The sequence below is a fragment of the Peromyscus californicus genome, unplaced genomic scaffold, assembly GCF_007827085.1.
Source record: "Peromyscus californicus insignis strain IS unplaced genomic scaffold, ASM782708v3 Scaffold_22__1_contigs__length_63687245, whole genome shotgun sequence".
In the NCBI taxonomy this organism is placed as follows: Eukaryota; Metazoa; Chordata; class Mammalia; order Rodentia; family Cricetidae; genus Peromyscus; species Peromyscus californicus.
The window spans coordinates 2860185-2877234 of NW_026294525.1; the positions used below are offsets into that span (position 1 = coordinate 2860185).

General features: G+C 48.0%; 1 protein-coding gene across 2 annotated transcripts in view; it reads right to left on the reverse strand.

The window, feature by feature from the left end:
• Smoc2 (SPARC related modular calcium binding 2) overlaps positions 1 to 17050 on the reverse strand; it is a 132616-nt gene that overhangs the window by 22788 nt on the left and 92778 nt on the right. For both annotated transcript variants that reach the window (XM_052750754.1, XM_052750755.1), the window contains exons 8-9: positions 13530 to 13716; positions 7009 to 7091 (exon numbers count right to left, since the gene is read on the reverse strand). In XM_052750754.1, the coding sequence (XP_052606714.1) occupies positions 7009 to 7091; positions 13530 to 13716 (270 nt within the window). The remainder of the gene's footprint in view (positions 1 to 7008; positions 7092 to 13529; positions 13717 to 17050) is intronic.

The following is a 17050-nucleotide window of genomic DNA, read 5'->3' on the forward strand; positions in this document are numbered from 1 at the left end:
TGAACAGATGTATTGCAGGGAGCTTTTAACTTGGCTGTGGTTGAGTCTTAGCAAATTCGGATTAGTTCTGGGAAGAGCCTAAATGGATAAAATGAACTAAGGCCAGAGGGCAAGCTGGTCGTTTCTTCTAACTGGGTTATTCTAGATAAATGGCCTTAATAAAGAGGCAGGAAATGTTTGTAATAGAATAAAGATTGTTTAGCAACAATTAAACATATTTGGTGGTGTCCGAGGACAGTGCGTTCTCTTAAGTTTTTGGAGCTGCTTCTGAAATTCTGCTTACGTTATGAATTTGTCAGGATGATGCCTCTTCCAGGACCTGATAGTGACTTACACTTCATTCTGCCTCATTTCTTTGTAAACACTACTCTCTAAGCATTGGGGTCAAGTAGCTTCTCACATAACTGGCGACGTACCTGCCTCAGCAGAAGTAATAAACACAATTCTTCTAAACAACTATGGCTGGTGGAACACTGGCTTGGACAGCTGGCCCAAAGTTCCAGACTCTTAGGGTTCTCTGCTGAATACCCCTCCTGTTAGTTTATGTGTCACTTAACACAGGGCCCTAGGCTACTTGGGAAAATCCATGGGTAGCTTGTGAATGAGGTATTTATTATATAAAAGTGTTGAGTAACAAGAAATCAAATCAAAGCCGGTAGATCTTTAGAATATCTAGGTGCTTTTCAAAAGCTGAGCATTTTTAAACACTTTCCTGTCGGTGTACGTCAGTATTCCTGGTTTGGCATCCATTGTGATGGGAAATGTGTTTGAATTCAGCTGTGATCTGGGCTGGGCCTGCTGCAGGGATGATGTTTACTGGAGGAGGAGGACTACCTGTTCCTTGTTGTCTACCTGCTCTCGCTAGTGTCCCACCAAGATAGTATGATTCCTACCCTGCTAGGTAACCTTCCCTGCCCTCCCAACTCCTCTGCCAGCTGATTCCCACAGTTCACCAACGCTCTCTAATCATCATGGCGCTGCTTCTGTGGACGGCATGCAGGTGAATCGCTGGTGTGTCACCACTAATCACAGGTAGTTGCTTAGCCATCCACACAAGGCTGTGTTTTCATACTTCAGGATGATGCTCGCAGTGGTGACAGCAGACAGTCAACTGAGGAGGCCCTTCAAAGCATAGGACACTGTCAAGTGCCCAGTCCCTATGGTGAAGCTGGCGCGGCTGCTTATAAAGCACATATGAGGAGCAGTGTGGGCTGAACATCGCCCTCTTTCTAAGATGAGGTCTATGGGTAGGTTGAAAAGCCTCCCAGACTCTTTAGTCACTAGTAGCCACCACACATCTGGTAGCCAGGAGGAGGGAGTCTCCCAGGGGCTTGTCTGGGCAGAAGTTGGGGCAGAAACCATGTCCCCCCGAATTTATGAGAACAGTGAATGCTCTGTAGATGGGATGCCATGAGTGCTCACTCTGGTGCCCCACCCCTTGCTCACTCTGGTGCCCCACCCCTTGCTCACTCTGGTGCCCCACCCCTTGCTCACTCTGGTGCCCCACCCCTTGCTCACTCTGGTGCCCTGCCCCTTCCAAATCACTCCCAGTCCTATGCATCCAGTCTTCTTAAAACCCTTTGGGGGAAGGAAGCTTTTCATGTTCATCAAGTAACGGAGAAAATGTCACCATTCACTCAGGACCCCGTGCCTGTCAGGGCATTGACAAATTGCAATCTCTGGCTGGCCCTTATCACTTATTTCTCCACAGGTTAGTGGGGAAATACCTCTTTCTGTATCTTGTCTATTCTTATTTTACCATGAATACTTTTCAAGATCTCCCCCCCAAACCTCAAATTTCTCCTCATTCTCTGAAAAACCAGAAAATAACTATCAACCGAGTGCACTATTCTAATAAAAATTTCAATAGGACTTCTGTCAAGTAGTACACAGCATTCCTCCTTCATTCTTGCCCATCATTTGCCTTCAGCCCCATGTTCGTGTCTTATAACTCAGCCATAAAAAAAAGAGAGAAAGAAAGAAGAAGCAGTAAGGACTAAACAGAAAGTTTGTTCTCCATTATCCCCGGTGTCCAGGAGGCTCTTTTCTGTAACACATCTGTGGGATGACATCCAGAACATCCTCACAGACATGGCTCTCATACTGCACCTCTGCCCAACCACTGGGCTTCTCCATTCCTGGCTCCTTTTCCTGCTGTTCCTATTCCTAAAGCCTTAGGGAGGAAGGTAGGAGGTGAGCCTCCTGACTGGCTGGACCCACAACTGTCTTTCCTCATCAGAGCCCATTTAATGCTCCCTTTTTTGCCATGTAGCTGTCTTCTAAAGGACTATCAACCACATTCATCTACAAGGTTACCTTCACACTTAGTCATCAAGACCAGTAATCAGAAGCTAACATCATGAAGACCCAGGTCTCATTTTCAATCATCACCATGTTAGGAGGGACCCTTAACACATGCAGAAACCATACCCTGGCTTGTGTCATTGATTTGAGCAAAGCATTCTATTGCTTTCAACCTCCTCCCTATCTGCGTGACAGAAGGAGGGTGGCACAGGGTGGCCTGTGTGTGTGTGTGTGTGTGTGTGTGTGTGTGTTTGGGGGTTGGAGGAGCACATGGCCCAGAGAGACACACACACAGCTTCACCCATATGTTCAAGTTCAGAGGATTGTGTCTAAAGCACAGTATGGGCTGGGGCTGTAGCTCACTTAGTAAAGTGCTTAGTTAGGATTCAGGAGGCCTTGGGCTGGCTTCTCCAGTACCACATAAACCATGTGAAATGGCACATGTCTGTAATTAAAGAACCCAGGAGGTGAGGCAGGAGGATCGGGAGTTCAAGGTGATTCTTCACTACATAACAAGTTCAAGGTCAGCATAGGCTATATGAGACCCTGTCTCAAAATTTTTTTTAATGAATAATAAATAAAGAAGCACAAAGGCACCTTGTTCTCAGCTGACTCATGCCTGAATTCAGCATTTGATCTGACAGCAAAAATCATGGAAGTTGACATTTATTTCTTGAAAGAGAACCATTGACAACATCTCTCACTGTCATGGAATCCTCTGGCTGTGGAAGGCGATGTCTGCTGGCAGCCTATGCACTGTGCAAGAAAGGAAAACACTACCCTCTCCATGTGTCATGCAATACCTGGCAAGAACGCACAGCTTAGGGTCTAATTACCTTTGGGGCGCAAGCTAAGCTACGCCGATGGCGAGGTAAGGATCGTTTTCTGCTGCCTCAGAAAGTCATAATTAATTTTGAAGCAATTTAAAATGGTGCTAAACTATTGCTTGAAAAGGATAGAAGGTGGCTTGGGGGTTTGTATTTGAGTCAAGGGTTATAATTATGCCTGTAATTGCTGTAGGCTGCCAAGGAGAGAAGACACTCCGACACCTCTTCCTCCTTTCCCTGGATGAAAAGAGCTCTGAGGTCTAAAGAAATGGTGAACTTCCAGGATCAGTTACCCTCCCCACTCCGGAAATGTTCATTCTTTTAAAGCCTTATGCCGTAGACAAGGCATGAAGCTCAGTTGGTAGAATGCTTGCCTAACATGCATCAGTTCAGTCCCCACGACTGCATAAATGAAGCAGTACAGCACACACTTGCAATTCTAGCACTTAGGAGGTAGAGGCAGAAGTATCAGATGTTCAAAGGCCACCCTCAACTGTGTAGTGAGTTAGAGGCCAACCTAACATGAAGAGGTAGAGGCTTCAGGAGGCCTATCTCAACCAAAACAAAAATTAAAATACAGAGAAAGAGACTGATGTTAACTGAAATCAACAAATGTGAATGCTGGGTTGACAAAGGATAACAAGAGGAAGAGAACAATGGCCCCTTATTCTGTCACACTGGTGGGCTCTGTGGTGATGGGAGGGAGTTGGAGGGCTGGGTCTCACCCAAGGGATCCTGTGAGGTACAGAAAAGGGGTAAAACCAATAATTCTACATCTTCGCCACATATCTCAAGCCCTGGGTACATAGGAGCACACTGACAGGTGCATACTGATGGACAGGCAGGGAGGGTGTCCCTGGAAGGTGAGTCCTGAGGGAAGAAGGGAGGGGGCACATCTCCAATAAGGGATCACACTGAATTCTTCACAAATAGCTCTTCAGGCTCAAGAGAGTATGAGGATAAGAAGAGTGGGGTAGATGGAATAACAGGGCAGGTACATTGTTTAAAAACACCCATGTGCTCTTTTTAGATTAAAAAAAATACATATATTTTCAATTATGTGCCTTTGCATGTTTGTGTGTGGGTATGTGCCCACTCATGCAGGTGCCCTCTAAGCCCAGGAACACCAGATTGCCTTGGAACTAGAGTAACAGAGAGTGTGAAACACATAGAGTGTGAAACACAGATGTGAGTGCTGGGAACCAAAGTTGGGTCCTCAGCAAGAGCAGTTCCGTGTTCTTAAGCACTGATCCACCTCTCTAACCTACCCCACCCCTGTGAGGTATTTTAATTAAAAGTGAAAGAAGATAGATTTGCCAAAGGGGGAAAGGTGGCTTTGTGCTTTGTTTAGGTTTCTACTGACCTAGTTTTTACTTTTCTCGAGGCCGTAAGACAACCCGACATAGAAACCTACAACATGAAAGAACTTGGAGCAGTCGCCTTTCCACATACAGCCCAGTGCTAAATTGTTGGACTCCAAATCTGTGTCACCACTTGCTGCCAGGTGGTGTGAGCGACAGAAGAGGGGAGGACAGCACTGGTCTTCCCGGCTTGATGTGGGAGACGAAGGCTGCCCAGCTGGAAGCCAGCAACAGAGAAGGGAGAGCATGTCTTCCCAGAAGAAAGCTCACCCCTCAGGCCGTGTGCCACGTGAAGCTTCACCTACCCAGGGGCAGTTGGCTTCCTGTGGAAAAAATTTTTTCCTCCTCACAAAGAAGAGCCTGTATCCTGGAGTTAATTTAAGGCTTTCCTGGATTTCTCTCCTAATAAGAATAATTTCCAAATAATGAAAGCTATTAAGTGGGCATGAGCATCACTCTCCCAAACATCTTGGGACTGCAGAAGAGCTGACCTCTCCAGGGCTTGTTTGAGGGGTAGTGAGGCAATGTCTCTGCCGTGAGGCTCCGCGGTCCTTCCTCCTTGTGCCGGCAAACTGTAGTGGCTGCCTTGGCTCTGACAGAGACCTCTTGTACATATTGAATGCTTGCTCCCTGAGTAACTTCTTCTGACCTTCAAACAGGCCAAACAGTAATATCTGTCATGTTCTCCATAGTGATGGCCATTAGTTCTCACCAAATTACTTACCACCCCAGTCTTTGAATCAAAAACAGTAGCCACCTAAAGTGTGAAATCCCACCATAAAAAGGAACAAATGGAAGTTTCACTGGACAGTGGTATTCATAGATGGAAAGCCACAATGCTTAGAAGTCCTTAGAAGTCATGGAGTATTGTTCTTCAAGATGGGTGTTGGGGGCAAAGGACATAATGAAATTCTATAGGATATGATAAGGACTAGTCAAATCCAGCAAGCATATTGTTAAAAACCATCTTTTTGTGTCCACTGACACAAAAGCCTGGTTTCAGGCAGCATGCTGGAGCACATTTATAGTCCCAGCACCTGAGAGGTAGAAACTGGAGGACTAGAAATTCAAGGCCATCCTCAAATGCATAGGGAGTTGAAAGCCAGCAGAGTCTACATCAGCAATTACCTCAAAAGATAATCTGATTTTTAGAGGCCAGATACTGGTGGGAAAGTACTCTTCAGGCCAGCGAGCCTCTGCACCAGCTGAGAGGTCTCTAAGAACATAGCATTCATATGCAAGGGTTCCAGGCAGGGAGTCTAGGCCAGATTAGCCCCCAAACCTCATCCTCTGAGTCTCAGCCCTGACCCAGGAAGCAGGAAGAGGAAGCAGAAAGAGGAAGCAGGAAGCAAGAAGAAGAAGAAGCAGGAAGCTGTCCACAAGAAGGAACATGATGTCCTGAAGATTGTATCGCCACGGGTTCCTGAACCTATGGGTGGACAGGGAGTGAGAACCAGCAGAAAGTCTTGGTCTAGATCATCAGAGCAGAAAGTGGGCTACTACTACCCAGACCACGTGTTCCATACTGGGAGGAAAGTGTGGCCTGCTTCCCCACAGCAGAGCTAAGCCAGTCACTCCTCTGAGGTGAGCAGGCTCACACAGTGCCATTGGTTGATATGGAAATGTGGGTGTGCTGGCCTTCTCTTTTTGTTTATACACAGGAAAATATTTTTTCTTTCAAAGTTACCCTCTCTGTCAATACCCTCCAAACTATGAAGGAAACGCAGAGAATTACTACATTAGCCTGGCCAGAAGAGACTAGACCAGTCCCGCCTAGCATGGAGGATGTGATGGAGTGGACGTGACAGCCTGGAGATTCTGACTAAACTTGCGTAGTCTGCAGATGCTTAAAGGGAAAACAACCAAGCAGAATGAAGCAGAGAGCTTCATCAAGCACGGTGCATCGGGTTCATCCGTGACGTTGGTGTATGTCTGTCTGCCAAGACCCTTGTTCCTCACATGTCACAGACACTTATGTGCCTTTTGAGAAAACCAAACACCCGAGAAGCATCTTCTAGCAAAAGCTCTGATTCATTGTAAGTTTAAATCTACTCTCTGTTTAATCTCAAATAGTTCTTGCAGTTGAGTTCACTTGGTACACAGATGGACTTGTGTTTATGAAAGCCAACTGCCAGCCTCAAGTGCCAGTTCAATGAAGAGTGACGTCAGGATGACCATCCCTCACAGAGTAACTAGAGGCCTTGCAGAAACCCCTCAGAGTTTTGTTATTGTGGCTCCCTTTAGAGATACTTTCTCTCTCTTCCCCTACATATCTGGTCTTATACCAGCAGCCCTTTCCACATTGCCAAATTTGAGTTAGCTCTGAGATCAGCATGTGTCTTACCTGTCTCTTACATGGGCTCCCACATCTGCTGGGATTCAGGCTTTCAGTGGAGCCACAAGACATAGGATCCACCAGGCCACGGGGAAGCAGAGATGTCAGCTTCCTCATCCCACATTACAAGTGGTCCTGAGTGGTCCCAGAGCTGCCTGAACCCCATGGATGCTGTACTCACCCTGCAGTGGCCGGTTCTTGTATAGGTCCCGGGCCTTCGCTGGGTGAGCTCTGGCTGTATTGTCACACTTGGGCTGCTCATACCTAGGAGCAGGGGGATAAGAGAGAAAAGAGTGGGGTTGAGACCCTGAGTTGGAGTTGTCTTCAGTTGCTCACATCTAACAGCTATGTACAGCTTTCGCCTCAGAATGTTCCAGGAGATCCATCCTTGGATCACAGCTCCTTGGTGGCTTGAGCAGACATTCCTAGATCCTAGCCAGGTCTCAGAACTCAGAGCCCACAATGATCTGTCATTGAAAGTCTAATTTTCAATACAACTCACGGAGCTACAAAAGTTTGTCCAGACATTTAAAAAGAAAAGAGAAAGAAGGAAGGAAGTTAGGTGCTGTGGGTTCTATCCGGTGTTAATAGAATGCTCTGAAGGTCTGCCCACGCCTTCTGCCTGGAGCTGCTTGCTTCCTGAGTGTTTCTGGTTCAAACCCAGATGAACCTCTGTTGTGGTTCAACAGCTCCTTGAAACTGCCCTTGTTCCAGATCTGTGTGAGTGGTGGAGTAGAGTCCTGTACTAGAGATCACTGCTTCCTCCCTCTGTATCATTCTCTACTGTGGTAGTTTGAGTGTAATTGGCCCCCATAAACTCACAGGGAGTGGCACTATTGGGAAGTGAGGCATTGCTGAAGTAGGTGTAGCCTTGTTGGAGGAAGTGTGTCACTGTGGGGCTGGGCTTTGAGTTCTCCTATGCTCAACCTTTACCCAGTGATACAGTTCACTTCCTGTTGCCTGCAGATCTAGATGTAGAGCTCCCAGCTTCTTCTCCAGCACCGTGTCTGCCTGCATGACGCCTCACAGTAAGAGGGTAGTTGTCTTAGGGTTTCTATTGCTGTGAAGAGACGCCATGACCATGGCAACTCTTATAAAGGAAAACATTTCATTGGGGTGGCTTCCAGTTTAAGAGTTGCCATGGTCATAGTATCTCTTCACAGCAACAGAAACCCTAAGACAACTACCCTCCTACTGTGAGGTCAGAAAAGGGGTTGCTCAACAAGGACTAGGTGTGGAGGGCTGGAGAGGTCCATCCCAGAGAGGTAGGATGGAGAGCTGGAGAGGTCCATCCCAGTGAAGTGGGAGGGGGGTCTTCTCTCATGGGTATCTCATGACAACCTATCCTGATGACTTGTACCACCTAATGAAAGGTGTGACCCTGTGATCCCAGCCTTCCCTCCCGGCTACCAGCAGACCCTGGCCTTCAGCATTGACTGAGTCTCTTTGTTTCCCACAACTATAGCCCTCTTTGTCCAAGTCTCATGCACTGATCCCATGAGACTCCTTAGGGACTGGGTCTCGCACATGTGGTGGGAGATGGACAGGAGAAGCTCCCTCATGGAACACCTGTCTGGACTAAGGTTCAGACTAAAGGCAGAAAACACCAGCTACGAGAAGAGAATGATAGGTTAGGGCCAGTAGGGAGTAGGTGCAAACAGAATGTCTTAGGGCCTAGGGCTGCACATTTTCAGTCATGAAATGGCAAAGTTCTACCGACTCTTTTCTTCCTCTCTTCCCTACTACTTTCCTTTCTGCTCACAGAAAGGATAGTGAGGTCACATTTACTCAGTTTCATTTTTCCTTATTAATTTGTTTTCCTACCACAAAAAAAGAAAATAAAATGAAATTTCTCATTATGAGACACTCCTTAATGTCTCCTGAAACTGGGCATGGTGGCATGTCCATCATCCCAGAACGCAGGAAGTAGAGGCAGGAGGCACAGGACAGGAAGTAGAGGCAGGAGGCACAGGACTTCGAGGCATAGGACAGGAAGTAGAGGCAGGAGGCACAGGACTTCAAGGCACAGGACAGGAAGTAGAGGCAGGAGGCACAGGACAGGAAGTAGAGGCAGGAGCACAGGACTTCGAGGCTCAGCTGTCCTCGCTAAGCATAGAAGTACTTGTCACAGAAGTCCAACAACCTGAGTTCAATCCCCAAAATCCACTGCGGAAGGCAAAAACTGACTCCAGAGTGTTGTCTTCTGAGCTCCATATGCAGGATGTGACATGTCTGTGCCCAGATTCACACACACACACACACACACACACACACACACACACACACACACACACACACTTTTTAAAAGAGAGTTTAAGATACCTTTGGCTACATAGTAATTTTGAGTCTAGCCTTGGTTGCATGAGAATTTACCTCACAAAACCGAAAACAGTAAGATATCCTACGGCGTAAATAATATACTACGTAACAAATGACTTCAATGGAACACCAGATCCAAGCAGTAGGTGCAGCCCAGCTGTGACAAGACCCAGGACCACTGTGCCATTGACTTCCCTGCCTGAACAGCAGCTTTGGCACCAGAGAAATCAACACCCTCTTCACACAAACTTTACATCTTTCTGAAATGTTGCTTCTAAAATCAGCATCCCCGATGAACCCCAGCAAACAGCTGAACAATCGCTCCTGCCCCCCAACAAAGCCACTCAAATATATTCTTTGAGAACACAGAGGCTCAGTCCCAGACAGCAGGGAACATTCACAACCACAGGACAGTGACAATGGGGTGGAGAGAAACCTACTCAGTCCACGACATCTGCTGCCCAGGACCACACATCACCAGACAGGAGCCAAAATGCATCTGAAGACAATGGGGATTACAACTGGCTGCCTCAGGGGTCATGAACCCCTATTCCTGAGTGACACTAAATTTAGAGAGAATAAATGCCCTGGGTATCAGAGCTTCATTCCAGGTACCAGGCAGTGCCTGAGGGTTAGGGGTAAGGTAGGGCTGACATCTCTGCTGCAGTGACCTGTGACCTATCGAAAAGTGAGCATGTGTCTCAGCTCCTAACTGACAGTGCAGAGCCCCAGGCCAGCAGTCCCATCGTATGTGGGCCACAGACTGTATTCCAGTGTCGAGCTGAGCTTTCTTTCCAGTGTTCATGTCATTCACACAGTCTGAGAGCCAGGCCATTTGCAGCTCCATTCCAACTCATTTGATCTTTGCTCTAACTTGGGGCTTAGCTCTCTTGAGCCTTACGGCGGTGCTGAAATCTGAAGAGCACATTTAAGCAACTGTGTTCTGCTCATTTGAAAGAGCACCAAGAATGGCCTGCCAGTGCAGAGACAGGAATCTGGAGAGGTGCTCATGGGTTTACCAAAGTGCTCTTGGCTGCAACAACCTTTGTTCTTTCAACAGCACTTATTTCACATAAGGAAAACAAAGAACATTGCCTGGCCATGGCTGCCCATCAGATACCAGGCTTGCCGCCATGGAGAAGTGCAATTTCACGCCCACATGACCACATGCACACGGCCACTGTGCAGAGCGCTGGGGTCAGAAACGGAGGCTGTCTCTCAAGGCCAGACTGCAGCACCAGGCAGGTGGACAAAGCCTAAGCCAGCCCTCACAAAGGTGAAAGGGAAGCCGGTTCTGGCACTAATGGAGCCGCTGGCTGTCGGCCTGCACGAGGAATCCAATAGCCTCCTCCAAACCCCTGCTACTGCTGGCCAGCAGCCAGGTAGAAATCTGCCCTTCCTCCAGCGTGAGTGCCACCAGGCCTGGCAGCAGGGCCTGGCAGGTGGTGCCCCAACTCCATGAAGGGTCACACAAAATATGGTCAGAATGTCAGTCCTGACCCCAAGGGGCAGGAGAACCTGCAAGAGCCACCACCGGTCTGCTTCAGAGGGAAGGTCAGCTTTGCAAGGATGACAGCCTAGGGCTTGTGCTGGACTCAAGTCCACAGCAGAAGCACCTTATTCCTGTGTGGGACACGAGGACAGAGAGGTGGCTTATAAACGGCAAAGCGTTTGACGCTTGCAGCTTCCTGGTTTCCGAGGTCAAGCAGTCCTCATGGGGAATTACGGAGGAAGACAGGGAAAGCAAACGCTGAGCTCCACGTAGGGCGAGTCCAAGCCAGGGCTTCCCTGGAGGCCTGCTCCACTCTTGTCTTTCTCGGTGTGGTGCAAAGCCTGCCTGGGGATGCTCTGCCTTCTAGTCGACGTTCTCTGGGCCTCGCTGTGTGGCCTTCACACCTTTCTTCCTGACTCCTGTCTGTGTCTCTCACCCAGCTGTTCCATCTCTCTGTGCCCCAGGCCCCTGTTCTTGCTCAGTGCCCTTCAGATTTGTCATCAGCCACAACATGTCCTTGTGTAGGCTTAGCCACGGACCCGTTCTGTCTCCGCCACCCCCTTCCCTCAGGAAGCCCCGGTGGTGTTCATCCTCTTCCCTCACCGAGTCCTCATCCTCCAGCGCGATGCCTGGAACACTGAGGACATTCAAATCATTCAAGTGTTTACAGAAAGGAACATGAAGGAGAGGAAGCCAGGACATGTTCTCACCACCACCGACCAAGTGCAGCGACCCAGGCCAGCACTGTCTGTCCATCAGGGCCGTTGTGGGAAGTGCGTGCCTGACTCTGCTTTTCCTGCCCCGACTGAACCCTCTACACCCCACATGCTACCTCCGCCCCATAGGCTTATCTTCCCCAGGACATTGCACCCTCCCCTGACTAGAAAGGCTAAGCAGGCAGGAAGCAGCAGGGACCCCACCTGCCCCCCACCCCAGAGGTGGTGCCCCTGCCCACCTCTGAACTGCTCTCCACCCTGGTGTCACCTTCTGTTTGCCTGACTGTTGGATGCTGCAGGTGGCATCATCTCTTTTTCTCACAAAGCAGAGTTTATTAGACTGGTAAATGGCTCCCTTCCATGGCTGGACCGGTGACAGCCTCAGGATGAGACCACAACTGAGCAAGTCCCTCAGTTCAGAGGGAAATGTCGCTCTTGTTGTCAAAAAGGGAAACTCCCTTGGCTATAGAAATGGTTCCACAGGTAAGAGCATCAGCTGCTCTTCCAGAGGACATGGGTTCAGTTCCCAGCATCCACACAGCAGCTCACAACTGTCTATAACTCCAGTCCCAACAGATTTAACACCCTCTTCTGGCTTTTGTTTAGTGGATATAAGAAAGTATGGTTCAGAGGAAGACAGCCATCTGAATAAGCCTTTCAGTTGGGTTCAGTTTGAGCCCTTTCCTGAACCTTCCATCAGGCAAATGTGGAAGCGGAGAGCTGAGGTTGTCCTGTTTGCCCGAAACCCGGGGAAAGTCTGCACAGAGGAAAGAGGGTGCTGGCTTTCTACTCACAGTCTAAACTGTTCTCGGTTCTCCGGGAAAAGCATTACAAATGCTGATCTCACTGTTTCGGAGCCAGCTGGAGGAGAGCTGGTTTTGACTGCGCAAGGATTTTCATTGGCCAACTCTGAGAAAACATCTGCCAGGGCCGCTTCTCCTCTATGGTAGAAGTGTGGCGTGGGGCCAAGACTACAGCTGGCAGGAGCCCACTGGTGCCCCAAGTGACACACAGTAAAGGAGCCAGAGGCTCAAGTATGTAGGAAGATCACCTCCAAGAAAGGCTGCTCAGAACACAGTACCTCCTGTCTACCTACACAAAGGACAGCGAACTGCCAGAGCAAAACCCAGGAACGGTGGCAATTCTAGCTGAGCTATGCACAAGCTTGCTTCCGAACCTAAGGCTGTCCCAGAGCCCAGATTAGTCCTGGCTTTGTGGGTCGCCAAGAACACACACTGTCCTCCAGTGTGGTGAGGGCAAGGTGATGTTGAGTGTTAGAATCATCTGTGATGTTATAGCATTGTTACAGTATCCAAACCAGGGCCCCCAAGGAAGATGGCCTCACTCAGGAGCTAGAAGGTGATGGGGTTAGACTTGGTCTTGATGAAGCCATTGTCATGTGAGCAACTGGACTTTGCTTCTACCCTTGGGGTCTGACCAGTGCCCCTCACTGAGCGCTAGTTGTCACACTAACGATCTAGGAAGCATTCCAACATCCAGGCACCTGGGATGAAACCAGAGAATGAAGCTAGCAACTCTAGAGAGAAGATGTTTGCGTATTTGTAAGTCTAGGAAAAATGATGCAAGTCAAATGATGAAGGCTGCTGACAGGTACCCACCCGACACAGGCACCCACTCAGGAACATACCCCGCCCAGGTAGGGACGAGCTTCTGCTGGTACTCTGGGAGAAGATAATTGTTTGCTCAAGCTGGCAGAAAACACAAGCAATCATGAATAACACTGACCACTCCTGCCTTATATATTCTTCTCTTTAAATGATAATTCCTAGATGCAAATGTTACGCTCTATAGAAAGCTATCTGAGGCATTTGGCTTCTTCAGCATTTCACCTCTCTGGCCGAAGCCTGCAGCAAAGAGGGGGTGTATTTAGTCTTTAATGTAGTCCAAACGCTCTCTCCAGAGTTACCCTCCTCTGCTTCATGCTTGGTGGCCCGTGACTGCTAAGGATACGCTTCCCTTCCCAGAGCCAGAACCACGCAGAGGACAGAGTCCCTGCGTGATTGTCACACTCACAATGTAATACTGACTTTAACAGGAACTGAACCCATCATAGCAGAAAGAATCTGGAGGCAGGGGCGGCAGGAGGAGGGTGTTCAGCTTTCCGGGCTCCATAACCCGATGTCTCTTCCCCAGCTCCCACAAGGATGCGTTTACCTCGTGGAGGTCCCAGGAATGGGCCGCCCAGTGTCCACCAGCACACACCAGCAGTAACCGGTGGACGGGTGGCACTGAACAGGCTTGTAGAGGCCGCCATGCGCACACTCGGGGATCACTACGTTGTCGTTCTTGGGCTGCTTGGCTTCCTCAAGAGCCGACTGATGCTCCTGGTCACAGGAGGAGGCTGCAGGGAAGAGGAAGAAGCAAACAGGTGGTGAGCAGGCACAGGGAGCCAGCCTTGGTGGCTGGTGCACAGTCACAGCTAAATGATGCTGGGTGCCGTCCCAGTATGATAGTGGGAACCAGGCCTAGGGACAGACAAGAGGTCCCCTCCCGCCTCCTCAGCCATATGCTGTGAGGCTGGAATGTTTTATGCCACAGGACAAGAGCATGTGATTCTTTTCAGGTGGTCATACTGTGTGCCCCTAAGCCACGAACGCTCCCTGAAAAACACGTGTAACTGTTCACAGGTTCCCATGAAGGAAACAGTTGCCTTCCTACAGGGCACACGTACTGCAGTGAGCAAAGTCATCTCTTCTCAGGCTAGAGACTCAGTTCCTTCTTTGTGTTTAGCCACTACTAGTTTACATCCAAGGGGCATCTGCCAAAAGACATAAATAGGCATGTGCACAAGCGCACACACACACACACACACACACACACACGCTTTCCAAACAGGGCTTAAACCAGTAAGTGTAAAAGAACCAAAGACCCTGGAGTGGCCACATACAGTCTCACTCAGAGGACAGCAAGGAAAGGCTCTACTCAAGCTAAGGACACCACACACAAGAGGCAATCTCTACAACTGGGCAAGTGGATAATGCTGACAGTGTCTAAGCCTGCTCCGAAGGCACCGGCTACAGCCTCAAGTGGTTCATGAACACTGTGACGTCAGGGGAAAACATGGAGACGCCAATGGCGAAGGGCTTCTGCCTTGGTGCTGCCCCAGCCACGGGTGGCAGGTGTGGTGTGAAGGGCAGAGCCTGGCCCAGGTGACACTCCTAGGACCAGGGGATTGCAGGCACAAGCTGGACCTCTAACTGGGTTTTGTAAATGTCCGCTGCCACTTCCCTCATTGTACCAGGGCTGGAAGAACATTGGCATTCACTACATGTTCATTAATGTCTCTAGATACAATAGACAACAGTTAGAAGGCCACATAGATGTCAGCTCGTTGGGTGATCCTGAGGACAAGTCTACAAGCGCTTCTACGGTCTATCCATTCACTGACGGCGTTACCAAGTGCAGTTTCTAGATTTCTAAAAGCCACAACATGATGTGTACTAACTGGAAGAGATGTACCTTGCTGACACTCCCTCTACGCTGCTATTCAGAAGGACTACTGGATGAAAAAGAAGGAAGCTAAACCAAACATCTCTCCAAACAGACATCTCGGAGGAAAAGCTCAGCATGTGGGGATCGTATGTGGGGATCGTTCAAATCGCCTGGCTGATGCTCAAAACTTGATAAATGCAAAAGAGAAGTTAAGAAACTGGGCCTTGACTGACATTTTGTACTGCTTCCCATATGATCTTCACTTTCTGAGTACACTCTAGGTGTACCTAACATGTGCAGATACACAAATGAAACACACCTGAGCTTGCTGGGGATCTTGACAAAGCCTTTACCCAACTGCCACCAGGAAACTGGCGTGAAACAAAAATCGACACCCACTGGTCTTTCTTCCCAAATCATATCAAGGCTGTGATAGCCACTCAAGGAGGCCAGGCAACAAGGGTTCAGGCAACTATCTGTGAAGACAGTTGACACTTCTTTGTGGAACCATTTAGGCTATCATTGTGAGAGTAAATGGAATGGCCCATGGGAGCAGCCTCTGAGCTGTACGCAGCAGCTTGGCAACACAGACCTCTTCAATTTAGCTAAGGTTTGCTTGGCCCTTTTTCAAAATTTCATTAGTTCATAGAATGTACAGTGTGATTATCTAGCCACAAAATATTTTTGGTGCTCCATTCCAAGGACATATTGTATCTGGTAATGGAAAATTTTTGAAATGTCCCTGTGAGAAATTTATGTCATATTTGAAAGATCCTCATAAGCAAAATGAAATTGATTGAATTAAAAAACTCTAAAATTTGTTGCACATATTGTAAAATATCAAAGCTACTCTGGCGGAGTCAGACGGCATCCTGTTTGTATGAACGTCAGGGTGGTGAAGATAACTGGTGCTGGCATTTGACAATCTGCTTGCATATTGGAAATTCAAGGCTACTAGAAAGATGCCATCATATTCTCTTGTAGGACAAGCCACCATGAGGGCCGAGGATATTTTAATAAAATGAGTAAGACCTTCATAAATAGAAGGCAATGCAAGACGGCAGTTCAGAATGTGGTCACACCTCCCCTCTTGGCTCCTCCCAGGCCCCAACCACTGCAGAGTTCTGCACAGGCTACTTCTGAAGTTCCTGCTACACAGACAGCTTGCTGTAAAATAAATGCAATGTTAAATGAAATGTTCATCACCTTCACCGTAATCCACAGCTAATCCACTTCTATCTTTTTATTTTTTTCTAAGTTGAGTCTGAAGAAGAAATCAAGTAAAGCTGATTTTCAAAGTAAAAGCATTTTATTACTTAACTCAGAATTAATCCTTACAAAAATTTGACTCAGTAAAAAATGAAGATGAGAAAATCAGGGACAAAGCTGTGGAATCTGAACTTGAATTTACCTAGCCATGAGGCTTCGAGCTCCTAATGTAAAGGGTAGACTCGTGTATGTGTGTGTGTGTGTGTGTGTGTGTGTGTGTGTGTCTGTGTGTGTGTGTGTGTATCTGTATGTTTGTGTGTCTATGTATCTGTCTGTGTGTCTGTGTATATGTGCACTGTGTATGTCCCAAATAACACACCAAAATCTTCAACTCTAAGGTGATGGAACTAGGAAATGGGATCTTTGAGTCACAGGGTGGAACCTAGAGTTGGTCAGAAGAGAATCATCTGCCTCTTCCACCATATGAAGACACCTCAAGAAGGTGTCACCTATACAACAGAAAATAGGTCTCCAGAAACCAAATGTGCCTGTACCTTGAAGTTGGACTCCTGGACTTCCAAAACTGTAGGAAACAGCCTTGGGTTATTTCTAAGTGACTTCATCCATGTAGTTGTATTGCATCACCCTGAGCAGACCTCCCCCACCGCCTCAAGAAAGGGGGTGCCAGTGAAGCCACACATGTGTCTTAGAGAAGAGGCTCTTGAGAACACTGCAGCCAGCACTGAATTACTCTTTTGGAGGTTGTCAGGGGGCTGTGCCCCAAGGGCAGCCAGTATTGTGACAAGGATTCATTGATTTGTTTTTCTTAAGGTGAACGACTTCATTACTTAAATGGAAAAACTCTTAGAAAACTGGGAATCTGAAAAACTTTATTTGAGATAAAGGACATATTTTGTAAATGTCCACAGCTGATGTCATTTATAAATGTCCTTCCTTTAGCATTCCATGAGAGGTCCTGGGCAAGGCAACAGAGTCAAAAAGGAAAAAAAAAAAGATTGTAATGAAAGAAATAA